The 24,971-nt window shown below is 43.8% G+C and overlaps 1 protein-coding gene across 1 annotated transcript in view; it reads right to left on the reverse strand.

Moving 5' to 3' along the window:
* LOC119650926 (peripheral plasma membrane protein CASK-like) overlaps positions 1 to 24,971 on the reverse strand; it is a 291,137-nt gene that overhangs the window by 98,281 nt on the left and 167,885 nt on the right. Inside the window, exon 4 of the mRNA XM_038054153.1 lies at positions 15,296 to 15,401. Coding sequence (XP_037910081.1) covers positions 15,296 to 15,401 — 106 coding nt within the window. The remainder of the gene's footprint in view (positions 1 to 15,295; positions 15,402 to 24,971) is intronic.

The raw sequence follows: 24,971 nt of genomic DNA on the forward strand, positions 1-24,971 counted from the left end.
AAGCCTAGAATGGTGTTTCTTTTCGTAAGTTTTACACGCTGCCTTCGATTTGCATTCGTACACTCGATGCGCACGCATGCAGTTAAAGCATAAATTGCTTGTTTTAACGAATTTTCTCCGCTTGTCTAGGGTGCACCTTTGGAACGTCGGGCACTTGTATAGTCTGTGGCCTAATTTACAGAATGTGCACGTTTCGTGTTCGTTATGGGTAATAGTATGTGTCACCACTTTGCTGGGTTTTTTAGAAGAGCAACACTTGTTCACTTCTTCAATATCGTGGTACTGAGTTTCCAGAAATTCTAGGAATGTCTCTAAGGTACGTCCGTTGTGGCGCCAATTTTGGGTTGCCATTTTTCTCTGGACTGTGGATCAAGTTTGTTTAGCAGAATGAACATCATGATTGCGTCGAATGGGTCGACATTTAGGTCTTGGACATTCGTGACGAGCCCGTTGGTCGTACCGATCATTCTTTTGAGGCCTTCGGCGTTTACCGAAGTTTTCACATTTCAAAACTGGGCCAAAAGTGACTGGACAATAATGCGCTTGTTGTCATATCTCTTCGTCAAGAGATCCGAAGCTGCAGGAAGACGTGTTGTGTTGAAACCCCTAAGCGCGTAGTTAGAACTATGGTTTGATGTGCTGCAGAAGTTCCTGCTTCACGAAATGCTGCTTTCACCTTCTTCACCTAATTCTAATGGTGTCAACTATGTGGTGTGTTGAAAATCCTAGGTCGTTTTTACGATTTGCGTCGAAGTTCCGATGATCAGCCTTAGTTAAAATTCTTGGAGTTTATCATAGAAAACAGGTGAATTTTATAGACCAAACTATAATGGAACAAAGAGTAAAGTGTCAATCTACCCGTCTAGACTGAGAACTGTACAAAACAGGATGTCCTTTTTCCGCCGCTGTAATCCAGCAATACAAGAGCAACTCGACCTTAGCTGGGAGTATAATACATGGTAAAGAAAAAACAAAGACGCCAGGGCTAAATTTTAAATACTTCACTAAACCCCCACAACATCCCCCGTTAACACTCCCCAATTCGCCTGAGAACCTACCGCAACACACATCCTTTGCAAGAGCATTTCTAAAAAAAAGATAAACCCTGAAACGTGCTGCTGCTACCAATGTTTTTCACTCGAAAACAGTATGGAGTGAAAATATCTCTGGGGAAAAAACAAATTTAATTACTTCCAAATAAATTCGCCTTTGGATTATTTATCCCTGAACTTGACTTTGGCATTTCACAGGATATATGAAAGTGATGAATTCGTACAGCAAAAATGAAAGAGGACGCCGCCCTCTGAGGACCGTGCAACTTAAAAATCGGCGATTTGTTTTTCACTGAGCCAGTCAAAATTAAGTAAATTAAGGAAAAGTCACATCTCGAATCGTAAACTTCATTTGAATGCCAAGATTGGAAATATGTTATTCGGCGAATAACAGCCGAAATAAAGGCCTTGGAAAGCAATACCAACAATCGCGAAATATTCTCACGTAGTGAGTAGTGGTATGCAAGTTATGAGGGAGGGGGGGACGAAAGGACGAAAGGAGGATCTGTGTTGAATGGAAGCGGATACGTAGCAATTTCAAAAGAATCAAATCGATTTCGCGGAAAATTTATGGGCTTTTTTCTCCCGAGGAGTTGGAAAGGGAAAATATATTCTTTGAGATGGGGGAAATTCGGTGGAAATGTTTACAAAGAATACAAAGGACCTTTGACTTTTCCATCAATCTTTGCTACGTTGGAAAAAATTATGGTAAAACCCGATGACGGCTCGGTGACGAGGGCTGTCCGGTAACCATCTTGAAAATAGAAATAGAACAAATTATTGGCATTTGTTGCTATGAAACGGAGACGAAAAATCTATAAGAAGGAAAACTGTAACAAACGGGTGACACTTAAGTCAAGAACAAAACCTAGAATAGGGGGGGGTGGCTTTCATAAAGAGATCGACATAGGTTAGAGCTTGGGGTTCCCTGTTCAATCTTGCCAAGAAGCCACTTTAACGGGGGTCTCTCTTCACCGAAACAAGCATCTTGGGCTCTAAATTGACAAGTTGTGTGGCTTACTGATTTGTCTGCAGTAACCTGCCTAAATATCTGGTCTAAAAGTTGCAATGGGTTTATCTTACGATTTGATCTTCGGATCGGTATCAAATCCCATTAAGGTTGAGGTTTGGTACCGATGACACCGATTGTTCCCACCTAGTTGGGAAAGAATGCAGCTGACATTAAAATGCGCCAATCTGTTGGGTCGTTCGTCAACAACTAAGCCGTAGGAAGTTTCGGAACACTACCGTATCTTACATAATTATGTAAACCTATATATGTACGGAATCCTCCAAGCATTGTGATAATCTGGATAAGATTGGAAATCAATCCGTCGGATCACCGACATTGTTCCAATTGCTCCCATTATTATTAGCCATGCCTCATTTCCGGTATTCGTCTTAGCTAATCAGAGGAACTGGGTTTTTCATTACCGATACACGTCATGTCGTCCGTGAAAAAGTCGACTAGCAGCGTTCCAGCAATGGTGTATGCTACGTCGTTCGGGATATTGAGGGTAGCACTAGTGTAATACGCTTTTAGGACAGTCCGTACTTATTTCTTAGTTACTGCTTGTGACATGCAGTTCAGCTCTCCAAGCTGGCGTTGCTGAAAGAAGTATGAAGCTTCCCTTTCTTATCAGGTTACGGGTGATCGTGGTCTCCGTATGTTTGACACTGTCTTTATCTGGCAATGGTATCATTAGGTATCCTAGAAGCTACTCCTTTAAGTTTACTTCGACATCTATCTCCCAAGTATCTGGTAGCTTCCTATGAGATGATCATGGGACTTCCCACTGCGAATTTCGCGGATATCACCTTACATATTGCAATGAACACCGCTTCCGATAGCAGATAGTCCTTAATAGGGCATAACAAGGAGATCCTGAATAGAATACATTCGTCAAATCCAAGGTAGTTTCTGTTCTGTTACCCATTCTGCTTTTTTTATTATCGCAGATATGACACCCGAGTTCAAAGGCCTGCGGTAAAAGCTACCGTCGCTGGTAACCTGAGACAATAACCTCTGGGTACTTTTCAGAAGACATAATCCGCAGAGATGTAGCTAGCTTGAGATTTCTGCGAGCTTTGTTGTAAGAGTAAACTCGTATTTTTAGCTTCCGCTCAGACCCATCAATTGCTGATTTAGGCCGCTGTAAAACAATTTTCTAGTGTCCCCTATATGGCTCTAGCTAGAGATGAGCAGCCACGTAAGAAGTGTATGAGCGTCCATCATCCTTTCCATAAATTCCAAAGTGAATACTATAAAGTGACAGTTTTAAATCCTCTGTTGACCAATAAACCGTGGAGATTTCTGTGGTCCTGTACGCGTGAGCAAGTCTACGTTTTGTTGAAGGGGGATCAAATCTTTCTCAGCTTAGCATAGGGGTTAACCTTTCACCATCTGAAGTCAGCAGCTAGTAAGTACTACGAGCAGTGTCTACTTTACACACTGTCGGTACAAACTGTATCCACCAAAGAGCTGCCAAAAGTGGAACCTCTTCCGGCCAGCTCTTCGCCCCTTTATTCCCTCTATGTTTCCAAGTTTGTTAATCCAGAATTAGCCGCCAAGACTATTCAACATATCCCTGCGCTGACTGTAAGGCGTTGATGGCAACTTAAATGCCAACTGAGGTGCCTATGTTTCGTTTGAGATTCGAATTATTGACAAACTTTCTATGTCACCAATATTTTCATCTAGAATACGCGGACATATTTTGGAAAACTCCACATTTGCAGCCCATCAGTAAAAAGTACCATATTAGTGCCCTCCAGTATATTCACTCCGCTCTAGTTGGCAATACAAAAACAAAGCCTCCATTGAAGTTCCGTTGCTGATATCTAAAATTCCTTTGATGGTAGGCCTAAGATACTGCACTGGCTAAGGTTTAGCTTTCCAGCGGTATTGAGTACAACTGCAAATCTTCAGCAGTGCCTATTCTTGTAGTTCTTTGAATTCGGCTAAGCTTGGCCCTACTTCATTTCTTGCCCAGCATAGACAAAATAGAACCATACATAATGATAGAGCCAAGATTATGTACATATATAGAACCAGTTTTGGATAGTCCCCACTATGTGAAAATCTATAAAAGCCTTCATAGAACGAAGTTCCATATTTAGTCTCCAATTTACAGAGCTTCACCTCCAAGCGTCCCAACAGCTAATTTCACATTGAAAGATAGTGACAATAGTGAACCATTGTTCGTTCAGATTTGGGTTGTGGAATTTAGGTACCTTTGGTTTAGTGGGGAATCACCAAATTGGTCTTGACTAGATTTATGGTGAGTCTGTATTTTGAGGTTCACTGGCACATTTTTTCGAAAGCATCCTCGAAATTCTAACCGATAAAAGGGAAACAGCCCAGATACTGATAACCACCACACCACCGTCTTAACTCCGCCTTTGTCTAGTTTCCTTAAAGCTTCATCCATGACTACTAGCTAGACTGCCGGAGTGATGGCACCGTTCCTTGAGGTGTCTTTCTATTGACGGTTCTTTTTTAGCGGTCGCATCTCAAGTTTAATTGGATTAATCTAGTTGACAGTTGATACTACTTGAAGTGAGGTGGTCGTCAAACGCCTAAAGTCAAGCAAACCACCGAGTATTGACAATATATTTACCTTATTGGAGGAGGTTCTGCAAAAGACAAACTACTTATGGTTAAGCAGACTTCACAGAAAAATTCAAATATAATACCTACGGCACCATAGATCACCAAGTACTATACAAGGTAATGTCACGATTTGGCATCTCAGCAAAATTGATTCGATTCATAAAATTTACGATGACTGAGAGGTAATTTTAGTAGGAGTTCCGAATGCAGATCATTCGGGTATGTATCCAGAAAGTTTAACAACCACCTCAAAGGAACACTTCTGTTTAAGTCCCATCAGATAGTAGCGTATGCTAATCGTATGGGCGTTATGCCCCTATTTCTTCTTGAAGCAAAAGAGATTCAAGATATCATCGAGGGACGTAGAACAGGATAAATGAAAACAAATCGAAGGTTATCAGACAAACTTGAGACAGAACATTACTATAGAGAATATTCCTGAAAGGCCTTCATACTCTGCGACTATATCAAAGGAATAATTTCCTTAGATACTCGGAGCCATGTTGATCAAAAGGCGAAACAGACAGTAGACCGCACATTAAGAAAGGGCGACAATTTCATTGCAGGTAATGCACTCTTGCCCCTCTAGAATCGCCGACAAATAAGCCGCCCTAGAAGTACGTGGATCAGAACAATGGAGGAAGAGTCCAAACTTTTCTAGAAAGTGATAGAAAAGTGGTAACACATTTCCAGGAGCCGGTAGCAATAGCTCGTCGGTTTGGGCGATGTGAATATACTTTGGAAAATGGTTAAGTTCAAATCTATATGATGACAACTCTTAATTATGGCCGGCAACAGGTACTTTAATGGACTGGTCAGTGTATGGATAATGCTACAATATCTAAAATGGAGGGTTCCAGGCAGAAAATCGAGCCCCTGGCTAAAGTTATATAGTCCTCTTTAAAATTGCATAAAGCTTAATTTTTGTTTTCTCTGATGACCACAGGAGACACCCTCAAGCCTACTGAAGAGCAAGGGTCAACTACCGAATTCCGACATGCTCAATATTGGCAGTCCTGCCCATAGATTCCCCTAGAGCAATTGTAGACGTTCGAGATGGATGTGTGAGGACTTCAGCAATATTTAGTTGGTTTTAAGGTGCTGCTACTTCACTGACGAGCTCATATGCGACAGTTTCAATGTTTGAAGTCAACAGACGCGGATGTTTTTCAGTGTAGGGAACATCAAACATTTGCATTTGTCGTTCAAGATAAGTCATGTCTCACAGCATGGCTGCATCGATGGTTCCACTTTTTTTTGCATCATTCATGAGCTGCAAAAAATTCCAAAGCCCTCTATGTTATTAACGCACTGAGGCAACTGAAGATCCACTTTCCCAAGTGGAAACCTTAACTGGTCGAAATTTGTTATTTCGGGATTGAAGAGTCCTAAGTACGCAGCCATTTGATGTCGAATTGGACCAAACGGAGAACAACTTACTCCCACTTTTTTGACTCCCCTTTCTTGGCTTAAGACCCACATATAAAAAAATCAAAGGCGGCAGTCATTTGACACTGTAGCGGTTAGAAAATGGGGTGGAGGTATATTCAATATAATTCTCATCCACGTTGCGTTCTGCGAATTCCAAAGGGGAGGGTGCAACGAATGCTAATCGCTTCGCTCACACTGTCCCAGAAGAGAGTTGAGGGAGCATCTGCAGTTTTCGCGGTCCTTCAATTCTTAACAGCTAGCACTTTTTTAAGCCACCTAGAACCTTATCGGGCGAAGTCAACGCGTAGGTCCTTGATAAACGCGTTTAGTGGAGCTAATATGTGAACAGCGCCAGGAAAACAATCATGGTTGAAATTGTTCGACGGAGTTTGGCGGCTAACTCTGACCTTGTCCTTTGCAGCATTGTAAAGCGGCGACTGCACTTATCAGTCGTCGGATCAATAGCTGCAAGACATTTATATACCTCATACAAGAACCGTGGGTTGTTGGTGGGGCAGTCAGGGGCCTAAACTTCCAACATGCTGACCTATTGTATGCCAATGGAAGCGATCGACCCCGCACCTGCATGGTAGTCTCCAAAGACTTCCAGGCCAACCTGGTTAACGATCTATGTGATGGCGACACCACATCGGCTAAGCTAACCATAAAAAGTAAACAGGGAGATAAAGAGATACTATGGTGCTCTGCATACTTCCCCTACGACGCAGAAGACGTTCCCAGTGGAACATTCATCAGAGCTATCCAATATGCCAAAAGTAGAGGCATGGGGGTAATAGCAGGATGTGATGTCAACGCTCACCACATATGCTGGGGAAGTTCGAACATCAATGCAAGAGGATCGAGACTACTGGAGTATCTAGTAGGAACCGATTTGCAAATCCTAAATGTGGGTAATGAACCCACTTTCTTCAACGTGGTCAGGCGAGAGGTCATCGACATCACGGTGGCATCTCCTGACATCGTGGCTCTGATCGGAGAGTGGAGAGTATCAAACGATATCACACTCTCGGATCACAGACGCATTGATTTCGTTATGGGCATGGATCTACCTCCACCTACTCCATTTCGGAATCTGAGGAAGACAGATTGGGTAATGTATCAAACAGAATTGAACGCCCGAGTCACGATCCCTGGGAGCCGCATCAAATCCATTGCTGGAATTGAGAAGACAACCCAGATGATCACAACTAGCATGAGAGAAGCTTTCGAAGAAAGCTGTCCACTCAAGATGCCAAAGAAGGGTAAAACACCATGGTGGAACTCGGGTTTGGCAAAACAGAGGAGAACGACAAGGATGCTCCTTAATCGTGCTCTGAAGGGCGAATCAAGCACTAGCTGGAATCGCTATAAAGAGGCACAGAAGGCTCTAAAGAAGAGCATAAGATCGGCCAAACGATCATCTTGGAGACGCTTTTGCGAAGAGACTAACTCTCTTGAGGCAACCTCAAAGCTGAAGCGGATTCTGGTCAAAGAACGTAGCCAGAAACTGGGTTACTTACGTTTACAGAATGGGAAGTACACAGAAAGCGATGAAGAAACGGCAAATCATTTGCTTGAAGTACACTTCCCAGGCAGCATCCAAAATCTAATCTCGGGGCCAACAGGTGCATACAGCCCTCAACCGAGAGATTGGAATCTGGCATGCAAAGTAGTATCACTGGAGCGAGTGAAATGGGCATTTAACTCGTTCCATAGATACAAGTCTGCAGGTCCGGATGGCATCATCCCTGCGCTAGTAATAGAAGGAATGGATGCCCTGGGTCGACACATTCGGAATATATATCGGGCATGCCTAGCACATGCTTATATTCCAATTATATGGCGGGATGTGAAGGTGTTGTTCATTCCCAAACCAGGAAAACCCACCTACACAGACGCAAAAAGCTTTTGACCGATCAGCCTAACGTCCTTTCTGCTAAAAGGACTAGAAAGATTAGTAGATCGGTTCATAAGGGATACACACATTCCTAAATGGCCACTTCATCATAGGCAACACGCCTACCAGAAAGGCAAATCCACGGAGACAGCACTCCATGAACTTACGGCAAAAATTGAAAAGGCGATGTCCGATAAAGAATACGCCTTAGGCGCATTCATGGACATCGAAGGTGCCTTCAATTATGGCTCATTTCCGGCAATTTGTAATGCGGCAAGACAGCATGGAATCGAACCGCTGCTAATCAGTTGGATCCTTCACATGCTAGAGTGGAGAAAAATCCACATATCGGTCGGCCAGAAGTCTATTGAAGCAGGATGTCTCAGGGGCTGCCCACAGGGAGGGGTTCTCTCCCCACTGTTATGGCTCTTGGTGATGGATACCCTGCTGTGACTCCTGGAGGACAAAAAAGTCTTCGCGCAAGCATTTGCGGACGACCTAGCCGTAATAATTACCGGCAAGTTTGCGGACACAGTATGTGACTGCTTGAATGCAACTCTGCATGTAATCCACAGCTGGTGCCTCCGCAATGGACTCACGGTGAACGCTAGAAAGACTGGACTAGTTATGTTCACTAAGAACGTCAGGTGGGGCAGCTATACGCTACCCACCTTAGCAGGGGCGGAAATCCAGCTGGCACAAACAGTCAAGTACTTAGGAGTACATTTCGACTCCAAGTTAACGTGGAAGCATCATATCCAGGAACAATACCAGAAATCCTGCAGATTGCTCTGGTGCTGTAGGAATGCGATAGGTAAGACCTGGGGACTTTCACCTACATGGATATATTGGATGTATACATCCATAATAAAATCCATTTTGATGTATGCATGCATCGTCTGGTGGCCAAGACTGAACTTTGCTAACAGCAGGAAGCTGCTAACGCAGATTCAGAGACTTGGTTGCCTAAGTATTACTGGAGCAATGAGTACTATGCCGGCTGCGGCACTTGAAGCCATCCTAAATTTTCCCCCATCCACTTGGAGGTGAAACGGAAAGCAGCCAACGACGCATATAGGCTCGATACCATTGGGGCGTGGAAAGGCGGCCAATCCAAGGGGCATGCGTCTATATGGAAATTCTTTGAAAAACATCCGGTAGCCCTGATGCCGACTGATCATATGGTTTCCAGATTCGTCTTTGAAAAGACATACACTGTCGTAATTACCGAAAGAGAAGAATGGTCGACAAGTGGCCATGAGTCTTTTCAGATTACAGACCTAATAATCTTCACCGACGGGTCAGTCACGGAGGATGGATCGGGTGCAGGCGTGTTCTCGGAGAATCCGATTATAGAATTGGCCCGACCCGTCGGAAAAATGACGACCATATTCCAGGCGGAGATATATGCCATTTCATTGGCAGCAGAAGAATGTCTGCGACAAAAATGGAGGGGTCGCACCATTCGAATCTGTTCCGACAGTCGGGTGGCATTATCAGCACTAGATGGCAACAACATATCAAGCCAGTTGGTGTGGAGTTGTCATCAGGTGCTGCTGAAACTTGGCCGACTGAACGAAACATTCCTGATGTGGGTGCCGGGGCACTCTAACATCGCCGGTAATGAGGGGGCTGATAGACTGGCTCGCCGAGGGTCTGGATCCACAATGGTGGGCCCAGAACCAGCTCTTGGAATCCGACCATCTACTGTCAAGTCTACTCTGAAGGGTGAATTTGCAAGGATTCACGCAACCGAGTGGAGACATTTGGACTCTTGCCGGCAAGCGAAAATCCTTGTGAAGGAGCCTAGGGCCACTAGAGCGGCATTTTTGTTGTCCCTTAAGAAGTGGGACATGAAAACCCTAGTAGGGCTTTTGACGGGACACTGCCCCTTAAACTACCATATGGAAGAGATTGGGGTAGTGGTTTCGGCTGTGTGCAGCCAATGTGAGGAGGAGGCGGAAACTGCCCTGCACTTTTTATGCAGCTGCCCGGCATCCTCGGATCTCAGACGAAGACACCTTGGCAAGGTTTCCTTCAATGAAGAATCTGCACACACTCTGCCTCTTGAGAATGTTCTCACATTCGCTAAAGCCTGCGAACACCGTAGGCGGGAAGACATTGAATAGGCAACTTACGGGGATAGTACAATGGGCCTAATAATGGCCTGAGTGCTCGGAGCTGCGGCTCCCCCCATTCAACTAAACTAACTAACTAACTGACCTTGTCCAATTTGCGATGCCTCCATCCAGATCGAGCAGGCGGCGCGAGATCTTGGGCTGCACATCAATGAAGGCAAGACAAAATATATGGGGGCAACGTCAGCACCGAAGACCAACCAACCAACAACATCAAACCGCACTGGTCAAACAGGAAGAAAAAGGATAGGAGAATACAACTTTGAGACCGTTGACAATTTCTCCTATCTAAGGTCGAAAATCACAACCGATATCAGCTACCATCATGAAATCCGCGCACGCTTGTTGTCAGCCAACAGAGTCTATTTCAGCTTACAAAAACTGTCCCGCTCGAAACGTCTCACCATAGGGTCAAAGCTCTTATTGTACAAGACTATGATCTTGCCAGTCCTCATGTATTCCTCGTAGACTTGGGTTCTTAGCAAGAAGAATTGCGGACTATTGGCCGCGTTCGAGAGAAGAATCTTCCGAAGAATTTGTGGCCCCCTACATGAGGATGGACGATTCCGTAGCCTATACAATGACGAAATCTATGAGCGATACCATGACCGTCCGGTTGTGGATAAAATCCGAATGGATGAGGATGATCCCACCCGGAAAGTCCATAAGGGCAATATCTATGGTAGAAAAAGAAGACGAGGCAGACCCTGCCTAAAATGAAGCGATGGCCTAGGTCAGGACGGCACAAAACCGGGATGTCTGGAGTTTCTTATTAAGGCAGGCCTAGACCGGATACCGGTTGTTGCGCCGTTGATGATGATGATGGATCTAACATGAAGGAGTCCTTATACTCTCGGTTGAGACGGTGCAGCCGAGGTATTCTCGCTTCTGCCTAGAATGCGTTTGTTTGAGTAAATGCGAACTTTCAAGGGAAATAAGGGGAATAGAAACTGAGATGTCGGAGGAATTAATCTTGTCAGTCCCTCAGGCGATTATCCATAGTATGTTGAAGTGACACGACTGCGTTGCTAAGACCGATTGATTACCGCGTAAATTCAAAGAAATCGACCGAGATCTAGTAAAGAGGTCTGCGGAGGTTAATAATTGAAAATACCTTGCATCTAATCTCATGTCGCTGGCTTTTGGTGAATGGTAACATGTAATTGTCCGGAGTTCTGTAAGCGTTCAGAAACCTGTCGCCAACAGTAATTTGCCATGTGCTATCTGTGTTTGAGACGGAGTTGGGCGGCTCGCCTACTGAGTGGTCTAATGGTGCCCTGCTCCTCTAGATTGTGATATTACTTCTTGGTTGCTTCGAAGTGGAGTACCATGAGCTCGCATGGACGCTAAAAAATTGATGGACCCGTTGTATCGATTTCACTATACACTGGAAGCAAGATTTTTGCCGCAGACGTCCTTGAATTTGTATAACAGAGGCGCGTATCAATGGGAAATTCTGAGCTGATGAAGATCCGGTAGGTGGAACTAACTTGCCCAGGCAAGCCCAACGTCCAACAATCTCATAACTGTCTGCTTGTCGGTGAACAGATACAGATATGCAGGTGGAAATTCAACGTCATGGTGTGCATACTCAAGGTGACAATTAGCAAGGCGTTGGCTGTGTGAAAAGTGAGGGACTGGCGCTGGAATCAGTTCTTCTCGATGACATCGTTTAAAAGCAGCGAGATGGCGTGACTCTAGTTGATCAGGAGTTTGATTCGTTTGTTGCTGCCGAATCCACCCAAGCAATTTTCTACAGAGACAGCAGCGCTGACCTGGGTTAAAGGTGGCTTTATCAATTTTCCTGGTTGTTGTTTATAGTGTTACGCCAAAGAGACATACGACTGGCGATACTAGCACTAGAGTATGTAGGCTGTTGGAGAATTGTGGCAGCTCCTCTATCGGCTACATTTCCTTCACTTCAAATGCGCTTCTATTGCTACTCATTAGCGGAGCCGGGGATTTGGCTTTCGATAGACTAGGTCAAAGAAATCAACTAGACCATGCTAAGTCGAAGTGATGATAATGCGATTACCACGGTCTCGATGTTTTCTGGGGAAACGAAGCAGCAGCGGAGGTGGTATGTACCGACAGCAGAGATAGAAAACAAGATCGTCTGAAAGGTTGGAGATCTTGAGGACCTACCAGCAGTCTTGGAGGCAGCGGGAATATCCATTCATGTCCCGATGAGTGTCCGCATTCCCATGAGGAGCTGTGGAAATCTCATGTCGTCAACCTCCGATTCGGTGATTAGCTAGCGTAGCTGTTGAAGAAAATATAGGCCCTCTCTACATATTCTAAATAATCTTTAAAATGTTTAGGAAATTATCGATTTCTTAGCTTGGCGAACTATACGTTTGTCATTCCTTTCACGAGACAATCACTAGCCACATAAATATGAAATCGAAACAGAAGCATGATCGACAAAAGCTCTTGGAGTCACCAGGAGCAGTAATCACTTCATCTGAGGCAGAGATATATTATCATGTCAGTTAAATTTCTCATCATTTCCAATCCATGAATTAAAGAAAATCTTGAATCTAGTATGTATCTTAGCGTTCCTGGGAACGTTACTTCGCAGTCAGAGAGATGAAGAAGTTCCACTGGATGAGAGCCTTAGCTTAATAAGATCATATCCCAAAAGAGGGCATCCTTGGGCGTTATTGAACCGCGTCCATCTTTGAGAAGTTTCGGGTGAAGCACCTTCTGTCAGGCCTTGCCTTGCATAAACCAGCCATATCGACCTTAACATGAAAAACAGCCCGAGGTCCGATCGAAGCAGCGTTGACTTGGAAACCTCAACTGTATCTGCACCAAAATTACGGCTACGAGAATCTCATCCAGATAAGTCCACTTCCCTACTGAAGAGGATCCTTTTCGGTGATGCCAATCTAGTGTAGCAGTCTTGAGTCCTTATGGGTGCTTGGGATTGAACCCCGACCGGCGGAGGGTCCTTTGTATAAACACAAAACCTTATTAAAATCGGTTTACTGTCTGTCTGTGTGTTTACTTGTCTGTCTTTTTTTTTCGATGGAAGGTGGAAAGCTTCAAAAGCTACCGCATGCTCCTGCCACACGGTTATATGGGACTCTTACCCACTAAAACCACCTCCTTCTACTTCCACTCTCCCCGCTGGACTCCCATTTGGTATTACGTCGCGGGGCTGGATCAGAATTTATTCTGCGCTCATGTCAATATTCGTGTTCCTCTTGCGTTCATTCTTTCGGATGACTTCCTCCTGCCTAAGCTTCTTTCCGATGGCTGTAATCACTTTTTCAATTTCGGTCCATATCCCCTTGGCTTTCACCATAAGCTCCATGATATTTTCCAGTGTAAAGTGCCCCCCGGTTGTAGCTTCTAATGTAGCCCTTTGGGTTTCGAATCTGGGGCAGTGAAAAAAGACGTGTTCTGCGTCCTCTGGAATGTTTGCACACTGTGGGCAATATGGCGAATTATCACGCCCAAATCGATACAGATATGCTCGATAGCCTCCGTGTCCGCTCAAGAATTGAGTTAGGTCGAAACCTACTTCGCGTGAGGTCGCTCGATTCATTCCCGGATATTCTATATGATTTTGTGGGTCCAACGGCCTTTTTCTGACTCTGTCTGTCTGTCCCTCTTTCTGCCTGTCTGTCCGTCACACGCATTTTTCTCGGAGACGGTTATAGCGTTTGGCACCAAATTTGGTACAAAGATGGAAACTGTGAACGCTCACGCATGCAGTGAGTTACATCCTGTTGCGTTGTATTTAAGGGGGTCCCCATATATGCAAAAGGGGGTGTAAAATATTTTTGTGGGGTATCAAATTAAAGGTATCGGTTAGTACTTTTCAAAGTCGGTCTTAGTTTTGACATTTGCTGGAAATTTGGGGAGTGCGGGGGGTTGAAAGTGATCATTTCTTTAAGGGGGCCATTCTCAGAAACTACCAAACCGAAAAATCTGAAAAAAAATCTGGAGGCTTCCACTATATGGTGCCTGGGCTCCGAAATACCTTCCACACCGATATATGTTTAAATAAAGGTAATAATAGGATATTACCATAATTTTTAGTAATTCGCTGCAAACCCCCCTTAAGTTCATCCTAGCACCACGAAATTTTGCAGTATGTAGGCTATAATATAGAGCATGGTCTTACCAAGTTTGTAACTCTATTACTAACAAAGTTATAATACATCAAAGTTGTATTACGTATTACGTGCTACGTACTAAGAAATAAACAAAACCCTTTCGTACCTGAAGCGTCCTGCTTCCGGTTTCCCCGCTTATTTTAAAAGGATGAAAATTTCGTCAGTTATTTTCGAGCAGTCTCAAACTTTGAAGGATAACGGCTCTTTGAAAGAATAATGGTTGTTTTACTAATGACCTGAAAATGGATGCTGCCTGTAGGGTGGATTTGAGAGTATCACAAACAGTCGTTTCCACCTCTTCCCCTGCAGCATTGAAAACAAAAGTCCAAAATGATATACTTACAAATTAGATACACCCTAACGTTCTAATTTCCTCAAATGTAAGGAATTCATTTTTATCTCATTATTATAATGTGAACAATGATTTCATCTGTTCCCAGCTTTAATCAGAATTTCATTTTCTCATTTCACCCCTACATAAAACTCTATTAGCACAACCTGAAATCCTGAGAACAAAGATCCTTCCGTTACCTTCGCACGAATCACAATCACAAATAAATTCCCCAAAGTCATTTCCTTAGTCTCCAATCGAGGTAGCAACATTCTATTATTGTGGCAAACTTCTCGGATAAAACACATTTGGAAACATTACACGAAAGGCAAAAGAAAAGGAAACTCCCTGTAAAAGTCCAAAACAATAATAATGGAATAAATCCTTAAGCGAGAAAATACGAAAAGGGCAAAAGTGTTTTTCTTTCTCCGGTGCTCGTTGTTGGCTGCTGCCTCCTCAGTCGCCTAGCACCTCCTTGGTATAATGAATGCCCTCTAGAAATGCGGGAATGTATGTGTTTATTCGCCCGAACAATATAGCCAGGCGATCCTTGGGTCCTTCAGACATCAAACTTGTTTTCAATAATTCATAAGAGGATCCTTTTCATGGATTCCTTTTTACACTGAGACTGACGCTCAGTCATTTACACATCCATACGCATAAAATGGAAGGGAAAAAACAAGAGGCAATTCCCTGATGTACTTACAATTCAAAAACCATATAGAGCATCCCTTCTGAACTGTATGTCTCCAGAAGTTCAACGATGTGTGGGTGTTTGAGCATGTGACAAATTGTAGCCTCCCGTTTAAGATCTGAAAGAGAAAATGGCGAGAGAAAGTTAAAGGTTAGCATCTATGAAATTGAAAACATGAATAATGTTCAGATTGTTTTGAAAGATGTATCTATCTAAACTTGGAAATCATCGAAAAACTGTCAGGACTCACAAAGGATGGACATGGGTGCTAGGATATGCAGACGGACCACTAGAGCTTTTTGGGATTCTAGTAATCCTTCATAGTAAAACCACATCAATCAAATCTAAAAGTCGTCAACCACCATCAGGACCTGATTATGTTCCTTCAACGCCATAAAATTAACCACACCGATAAGAACCCTCTCAGGATCTATGAAAACTTATACAACATGCAACCAGCCTCCGCCTACGGAATTTCGTTATTCAGGTGTGATTCGTTATCGATTATGCAATGCATACACAGTTGGTATCTAAATGCACGAACGAAACCGGGAAAGCGAATTTTCTAACAAGTTAGTTAACAACTTCGCCAAGTAGTCATTAATATTCACAAGTTTTGCGGTCGAGGATCAACGAGAGGTTTGGGCAGGCCAACGGCTGGAAATTGCACGCTCTCTATGCAGAATTAAGAGGACTTCCCCCGTTGAACGTAAAACTCCACTAGCGACAAAATACTGTTGCCAAACAGTTTCATAATGGATGCACTTACATCCACTTTGTTAGGAAGGGTACAATCTCGTAGGGTTGATGTAAAGTTTTAATAAGTATCTGATGTTTGTTGGTCAACTTGGAAAATCGAATATTCTATGAGCATAGCAAAAATATTTTGGTTACAGCGAATGGGTTGGGGATGTATTGATTGGACCAGGGTCTTAGTTATCGCAGGACCAAGTTTTTCCTTAAGTGGTTGATGAGAAATTTATGGAATTGTTTTCAAGCATCAAAGTTTTTTGTATCCAGTTTACCGAAATAATGGAAGTATCTCGTTTTCCTCCTGCATATCCATGGCACCGAGTCATTTATTCTGCAACCACATATAAGCTTTCCTGTTCAGAAAAGGTAAAGGATGAGTATTGGCTGAAAAAAGTAGAATCCGTAGTTATATGAACTTTGTGAATGGTGGTGCATTGGATAAGGAATATAACAACAATGTACTTTCCACCCCTTCGGGCCAAAACAGATAAACATTTTCGTTCAAAATAGAAACAGTTTCGGAACGAATTCGTCCTGTACCAGGTAGATACGGATCCGGATTGGAAAAACATACGTTTTTGCACGTTTCGAGAAAGTAGACTGGACTGGATTGTTGTTTTTGTTCGAAAAATGTTCTTTGCCCACTTTTAGTATATTTCAGAATAGTATTGTATTATTATGGAAGCATAAACAAGGACGAATTCTGGAGCTATGGGTTTTGAGTAATAAAGGCCGAGCTCCAATGTAAGCATGTTGAGCTGAGCACAGCGTCGTAAGCCCTTACGACATTTCTGACAGTTGTAGTGTCCCGTCGTATGTGCTCGGCACGTTGTATCGTATAACACGGTACACTATAATGAAAATCCAGAAAATGCACCCTCTTCTCGTACACAGATAGGGAAAGTCTCAGAAAGTCGCGTCCGCTGCAGCTGAACAGCGTGAACGTCGTAGTTAGAGTGGGCGTGTGTGAGATTCGCACTCACTAAAAATTATCCCGGGTCTCCCTAGGCCCAACCCCATGGGTATTACTTCGCGGGGTGGGTTTGCTTTTAGGCACTTATACTTCTGCTCCTTTGTGCTTCCCTCCTTCTTACTTCTCTAAGCAACGCTTGTTATGTTTTTACAATTGCGGAGGAAACCGTAAATCAGTTCCCATTTTTCAGCTTCAGCATCTCCGCAACTATATTCTCTGGGCTCATGATCCTGCCCGCCGCTTGGTTTAGATCCATCCTCTCCATTGCGAACCTTAGCCAGTGAAACATCACATACTCTCGACATTCAGAAACACCGTCGCATCAAAGACAATTCAGTAAATTACTCAACCAAAAGCCATGCAGATACTGCTGTGGCCATCACCGTGTCTTGTGAATAACTGGATAATATGGTACTTGGTCTTCCCACATTTCCCCTCAACCACACTCTCATGTTAGGAATGAGCGTGTGATCCCACCGACCCTTGGCAGACTCCTTCCATCTACGTTGAAAGAGATCATTCGACTCTGGCCTTTTACATCTTTGCGTCATGTATGTCCCTCCATACGTCTTGCATGGTACACAACACCCATTTCTTTCGCCAGAATATCGACTGTGATCGTGCCCGCCACCATCGGCACTACAACATTTGAAGTGGTTCTAAAAACACTGCAAACCCTCAGAACTATCAGCCGGTAAACTCGATTCACCTGCTTCCATCTTGGAAAGTTTGCAAACGTCTCCCTCTACACAGATGACGTAAAACGCGGAAAGGATCTCACTACTCCGGATAGAAGCAATTTCCCTCACTGTTTCGGCATACTAATATTAAGCGACATATTTGCCACGTTCGCACCAGTTGCCTTTCGACATCCTTACTCCCCAAAACTCAGTTAGACATCAATCACCACCTCCAGATGTGAGGCAGCCGGCTTTGAGACGACGATGTGTCCCCAACTTTCTACGGGTAGTTATTACCGCTTACTGCTACCGTTTTCTTATCCGCTAGGTTCAGCCCGGATTATTCTAACCACCACTTTGCCTCGCTCACTGTTTCCACTGAGTAGACCTCATCATCATCATCTGAGTGTTTTGCTGCAATAACTACATCCAGGCTACCCGCAAAGCTGACAATTTTAATCTCTCTTAGAACAGCAGCAGACAGAGCAAACAGAGTACCCAGCCCTTTGGCACTCCGCTGTGACGATCTGTTCTTTGGTGTCTTCATTGTACCCAAACAAAACAGTCCTTCCTGGTGTGGTAATTTTCAGACTCCTGAAATATTCGGGAACACCTAGGTCAATCAATTTTCCATTTCACTTTACGGAGCTGAATGAGTGTCAGGATAGCTCAGTGGTTAGAGCACTCGACTGTCATACGAAAGGTCGCGGTTCAAATGTCACTGGTGGCAGTGGATAGCGTCGGATAACAGTTAATTCAGTTATGAATGAGTACCTGAGTCAAATCAGGATTACTTCCATGTGGTAATTGCCGGCAATAAATTTGTAGCCAATGAGAGAGAGTGAACAGAGTTTTATGCAATATCTGACTGCTATGGGAAGATTACCGGCTAAAGGGTAATATAGGCTCCAGTAGAAAACGTGGATGGGTACTCACAATGGAGCAATGGATCCACCCTGACAAGCAGCTTAGACAAGGAGGTGTTTAAACCAAGCACATTACTCCCTAGAACACCCAAATAAAAGCGCAGAAGGATGCACCCGAAAAAAACGATGGTCGTCAAACGCCGTAGTGATGCATACGGGGCTAAAGGGTTAGCGGCGGCTCCTCAGTATCGAGAGCCGGAACCATTTAGGGGAAACTAAGCGATTCAATATCCTAGGTGGAGGAAAAATAGGCCAAAGGAACACCATTAGTGTATCAAAATGTGCGGAAAGAAGAATGGAGGCTATGGAACAGAAGTCCAACCGGGAAATGTCCTGTGCAGACATACTAAGAAGAGTGAAAGCTGACCCTAATCTTAAAGACTTAGGGGGAAATGTAAACAGGATCCGAAGGAACCACAAGGGGCCGGAGGCTTCCGCAGCCAAGTCAAAAATTTACTTGAAGAAAGTGCTGTCGTGCGTGCTCACAAGTATGAGTTTGCTATACAGTGCAAGGACCTAGATTAGGTCACTTCTAAGGCGCAGATTTGGACTGCGACGACTTGCAGGAAGTATCTATTGTAAACTTTAAAAAGAAGGTATGGAAGTACACAGATGGCAGAGCAAATTTCTTTAAAGAGATGCTTGCAGTGTCTCTTGTATGGACATTTGGCGAGGACTTGCACAAGTGTGAGTGACCGGTCTAACTGATGCACACGCTGTAGAGAAATTGGCTATATTGCTCGGGAAAGTAACAAGGATCCCAAATGCATGTTGCATGATGGAAAGGGAAGTCTGGACAGCGGGCATACAGCCGGAAGCGACTGGTGTCTCGAGTTCAAAACGGCGCTAAATGCAGAGAGAAAATGAGGTTGATCCAAATCAACCCCAATCACTGTAGTGTAGCTCAAGAACTGCTCTCGCAAACCACTAAAATAACCGCATCCAATAGAAACCCTTAGAATAGTGTGTGGGTAACCGATCCTAAAGGTGGTACAGCCTTGTGAGCATGCGGGGAACAAACCATACAGGAGTGTATGAGGTAGTCCACAAGTGGTTTCGTATGGGCAAAAATGGACGACATTTACGTATATAGCTGCTATCCTCCTCCAAGCTTGACGTTGGCTGAATTCGACGACATTTTGGACAGACTGGTCTTGGATGCAAAAGGACAGAAACCAGAAGTCATCGCCGGTGATTTCAATGCATGGGCCACAGAAAAAGGAAGTTCTCTGACAAATGCAAAGGGCCGTTGTCTCTTTGAGGCTTTCGGGCAGCTAGATATCCTATTGGCTAATGGTCGTCAGGTTAATACCTACCGGAAAAGGAATCCGGTTTGGTTGTGGATCTGACTTTTGTTGGTTCTTCACTAACTCGTGATATATCCTGGAAGGTCAGTGAACACTACACCCACAATGATCACAGGCAATAGTCTTTGACATGAAGAGTAAGTCAAGCGGTCGGAACTCTGCCCGTCCAAGGATGAAGAGAACATCATATTGGACTGCTAAACAATTGACGAGCAAACATTCATAGATGTGTGTTTGAACCAGGACACTATACAAAGTACTACCTTGGAAAGATCCCTCTATATCATGCAGTGTACCGTGTCAACATGCAATTCATCGATGCCGAGACGTTATACTCTCCCCAGTTGAAGGCCCAACTGCTGGCGAAATAGTGAATTGTTCGACCTTCGATCGGTGGGTCATCGGGTTGCGACGAGCGGCCCAGAGAGCAATGGGTAGGATTGATTAGGAGGTGAAGCAGCAAGATTAGAAGGAAACTCGAAGAAACCTGAAGCTGGCGCAAGCAGGCCCTCAAGCGGATATAGACCCATGGGGAAGCACCTACAAGGTTGTTTTGGGGAGATTTAGAGGTGAGGCAGCTCAGCTAATTACATCTCCGATCCCTTACTGAAAATCGTTCAGGGTTTGTTTCCTCATGACAGCACAAACAGGTGCAGTCTACAGACATTGATGTGGCTGTAATACCTCCAGTAATGACAAAAGAAGTACTGGAGATTTGCGCTAGGCTGGGAGACAACAAAACGCCGGGCCTCGACGGCATACCAAACAAAGTCATTAGGCTGGCCGATAAATCGAGGCCGGACATATTCCAAGAGTTGTTTAAAGCATGCTTGTCGCATGGGATCTTTCACGAGACATGGAAAAGACAAAATTTAGTGTTGCCTTCCTACAGACAGACAGTGTTGTGTAGTCTTCCTACAGACTAATAAGCACTATGAGGAAAATGTTGGGGTGAATAATCTATATTAGATTACTCCTGGCTGTAGAAGGTCTGGGAGGCCTTTCAAGTCGACAATTCGGCTTCCGCACAGCCAGATCAACAGTCGACGACATCAAACTGGAGCCGAAAAAGCACGGAAAGGGTGGCACTAGCAAATATTGTGCTGTTATTACCCTTGATGTGCAAAATGCGTTCAACTCGGCCAGTTGGAACCTTAAAAGGAGGTCATTGGCAGTGATTGGTGTTATTTAAGAAGGTGTTGGTACGGCACAGCGAATGAAATTAAAGAATACATTGTCTCCGCGGGTATTCAACAGGGCTCTGTTCTGGGACCGCTATTATGAAATATCATGAGCTCACAATAGTGGGTTACGCTTATGATAGCAGTGATTGTTGTTGCAAAAGATCTGGCGGATGTGGAAGTATGTTCATCCGAACCAATCAATTCTATAAAGAAATGACTGCCAGATGCCTATGCAAGTCTCACTGGTAACCGGGAGGAGCACTCGAGAGGCAGTCGTGGCATCGCGATACTTCCCAAGAGTAACGACGTCCGGTTTCCACCGGAACAAGTCGCTAAACTAGGGAAGTACTGTGAGAAGAGGCCGTTACCACTTCTCCTCAGTTGCCATGCCAACGCCCACCACGAAGAAGGACGGAGGAAGCAGCGACACTAATCGAAGAGGTGAGTACCTTTTAAATTTATTCTTGGCAATAAGTTAGGAATATATAACTTAGGGAACACTCCAACATTTGTGACCAACACTAGACAGGAAGTACTAGACATAACTCTAGGAAATACTCTAATGAACGGGGTGGTCAGGAATTGAAGGGCGTCGGATGACCCCTCTATGTCTCATCATAGGATAATCAGATTCGACATTGAGAGTAGCTTCTAAATAAAAGGAATAATAAGGAGTCCAGGCAGAATGGATCCTATGTAACGCACCTGAGTAACAACATGGCCCACCTTCAAGGAGCGGTGACATCAGGAGCCAGCTGGAACCAAAACCAGTGGTGGAAAACCTCAACACAGTCGCCATTAAGGCCAGCTATCCGGCTAAGACAGCTAAGTCATTAAGGGATGTACCATGGTGGAACAGGAGCCTGGCTAGAATAAGAACAGAGCCACGAAAACTCTTCAACCGGGCAAAACAAAGCGGGGAATGGCAGAGGTACAAAAATGCACTGACTGCGTATAGGAACGCCATCAGGGAAGCAAAACGAAATAGCTTCAGGAAATTCTGTAAAGGGATCGAACAGATCAGAGAAGCAACCAGGTTTTACAAGGCTGTAGCCAAAGGCGGGGCAGTATGCTCCGCCTGTTTAAAGAAGCAAGATGGGACACCAAAAATGAGGAGGACAGAGTATTCCTGCTTCTCAGAACTCATTTCCCGGGATACTACCCCGTGGCGACCGACAACAATATTCTGCCTAACACCCCAGCATCGAATAAAAGGGGGAGAAAGGAGAACTGGAAACTAGCAAAAGAGGTATGCTAAGAAGTTAGGGTAAAGTGGGCAGTGGGAACTTTTAAGCCACTGAAATCACCCAGAGTAGATGGCATTTGTCCAGCACTAATCCAAAGAAAACTAGGAATCATCCTAGAGTCTCTTTTGAGGGTGGTAAGGGGCAGTATAGCTCTGGGATATACACCAAGGGCATGGAGACAGGCAAAAGTGGTATTTGCTCCTAAAGCGGATAAATCTTTCAGACCAATTTTCCTAACATTGTTTTTACTCAAAACGGTGGAGAAGGTTATGGGCAACTATATTAGAACTAACGTTCTAAAGCGTAATTCCCTACATCAGTGTCAACACGTTTACCGGGCAGGACCGTTAACTGAAACTCCTCTGTGTCAGCTGGCGAATGTACTACGGCTGACGGATGTACTATGGCTACGATACTATGTACCATGCCTTAGAAACATGGGCTTGCTAACAAATACTGGAATACAGGTCCAGGGTTGCGCGTATGATCTGTATGATATGATGATACCATATGCGATAGAATCCAAACTGGACTAAGGGTTACTAGTGCCTGATGCAGGAAGGTGGGACTGCGTATTAATCCAGCCAAAAATACCATAGTACAATTCACTATGGAATGTAAGCTTGGTCACTTGAGAGCCATAAGGTAACATGACATGACGGTTAATCGAGAAATGGGAATCAAATATTTGGGAATTACACTTGACCAAAAATTACTCTGGAAGGCACATGTCAGAAACACTTGTCGGGTTGTCAGCCTGAAGATACTACTTGGGATATGCACTACAATAGTAAGGCCAATGTGTACATAAGGGGCGGTAATCTGGGCAGAAAGAACTGAACTCAGCATACAAGCCAATTATACAAACTCGAAAGACTGACTTGCGTGTATATCAGTGGGCCAATGAGGACATGCCCAACGGCATCCCTGGGGGTTTCGGACAGAAGTTGCAAAACGGATCACTTGAGGGGCGGGCTAGAAGGGAAGACTTACTTCAAGGAACCATTCTCAGAAACTCAGCTTACCGGAAAGTTTGGTGGGATTCGTATCACAATTACCCCGTCAGTTTGCATTGAACTGCATATTCGGACATATTCAGTGAATAAACATAGCCACCTATGTACAAAATGTGCCATGGTATACCCAAATATTCATATATAAAATATACACAATGGCTTTCATATGTGAAGTGCCGAGCTTCCAGGTTCTGACTAGGTTTTTGGATAAATGATTAAAATATAAGAAAGGGACACTTATATATCTCTACAGTTCTATCATATATAAACTGAGAAAATTACGTCCTAGATCCAATACCACGACATTTGAATGCATTTTCAGCTCTAAAATAACCACTATCATCAGTGAGCGAGGGAAGTCCCTCCCCCTCAAATAACAGAAATTGAGTACACAATTTCAAAATGTACACGTCAACAATGTCTGTGGTTATTTATTTCCGTTTGTCTATTATCTTCTACCCAAAGCATTTAATATTCAATGAACTGGAAACATTCCTGACTTCCATCAGACCGAACACAATACATCACAAAAGTACACCACAAACGCTAAGACAAATGAAAACGTTGAATCCTTTAACTTTTTAATAAATGTCCGAAAGATATCAAAACCACACCCAATTCCTATCTTTTCTGGAATGATTCCGTGCTAAATTGCAATTTTCAGATAGTGTCTTGTACGACATGTTACCGCAACGAAAAGAAAAGCCCAACACTGCAATGCGGTGGCAGAAGTACAGTACTTCCTTCCTTCCTTCCATCAGATTGAAAATGACTGAAAATAAAAACTCCAAATAAAGATATATGCATCTATGTATCTTGCACAAGTAACACAGTCCTGACAGGGGAAATATAATAATAGCAAAGAGCATGGATTAATTTTTCCAGCTCCCGGAAAATTTTGCAAGTGAGCTCCTTGATTATCACGGAGTGGATATGTTAATTTATTGCACAAGTCTAAAATGATAACGATAATGTTGTTGAGGATCTAATTTGAGAAAGTACATTTCTTAGGTTTGTAGCCATGTATATTCGCACAGCGTGCGAAGAATCCTCGATGGATTGGCGAAGGAATTCAAGGAAGTATGCGGGCATGTGAATGGAAGTTATGGCTTCGTTGCACGAACGCTGAACATAAATAAGCATGGGACGATGATTTACATGTTTTTAAAATGAGATGTTACGGGTGAAAGTCTCTCCAAATTTATGTGGAAAATGGAGGATCTTGAGGTAACATTTTTAATATGGCGGAAAACTATATTTTCATCAAATGTCATGGAGGTTGTACTTTGAAGCAAGCTAAATGGAACAGTACTTCCTGAAATGAGTTTTTCTTCGCATGCATATGTGCGTGAATGTGCTTTAACCATCAAAGGACTCAGCTTAGTAACTAGCGGTTGGCTTCAAAGCAACCTTTTGCTTCCATCGGATTCAAAGCTGTTCGCCAAGGAGGAAAATGCGAATTTGTATTAACTTAAAAGTCATAACGTATGGTATGTAGTTGCCGCGGAATGGGCGCCATTCCCGACTTCTTCAGGAAGGACTTTGATAAACGTAACTAAACCTGGAACAAAAATACTTAAAGGTCGACTACGTTCTGAAAAA

Source organism: Hermetia illucens, chromosome 3 (genome assembly GCF_905115235.1).
Source record: "Hermetia illucens chromosome 3, iHerIll2.2.curated.20191125, whole genome shotgun sequence".
Lineage (NCBI taxonomy): Eukaryota > Metazoa > Arthropoda > Insecta > Diptera > Stratiomyidae > Hermetia > Hermetia illucens.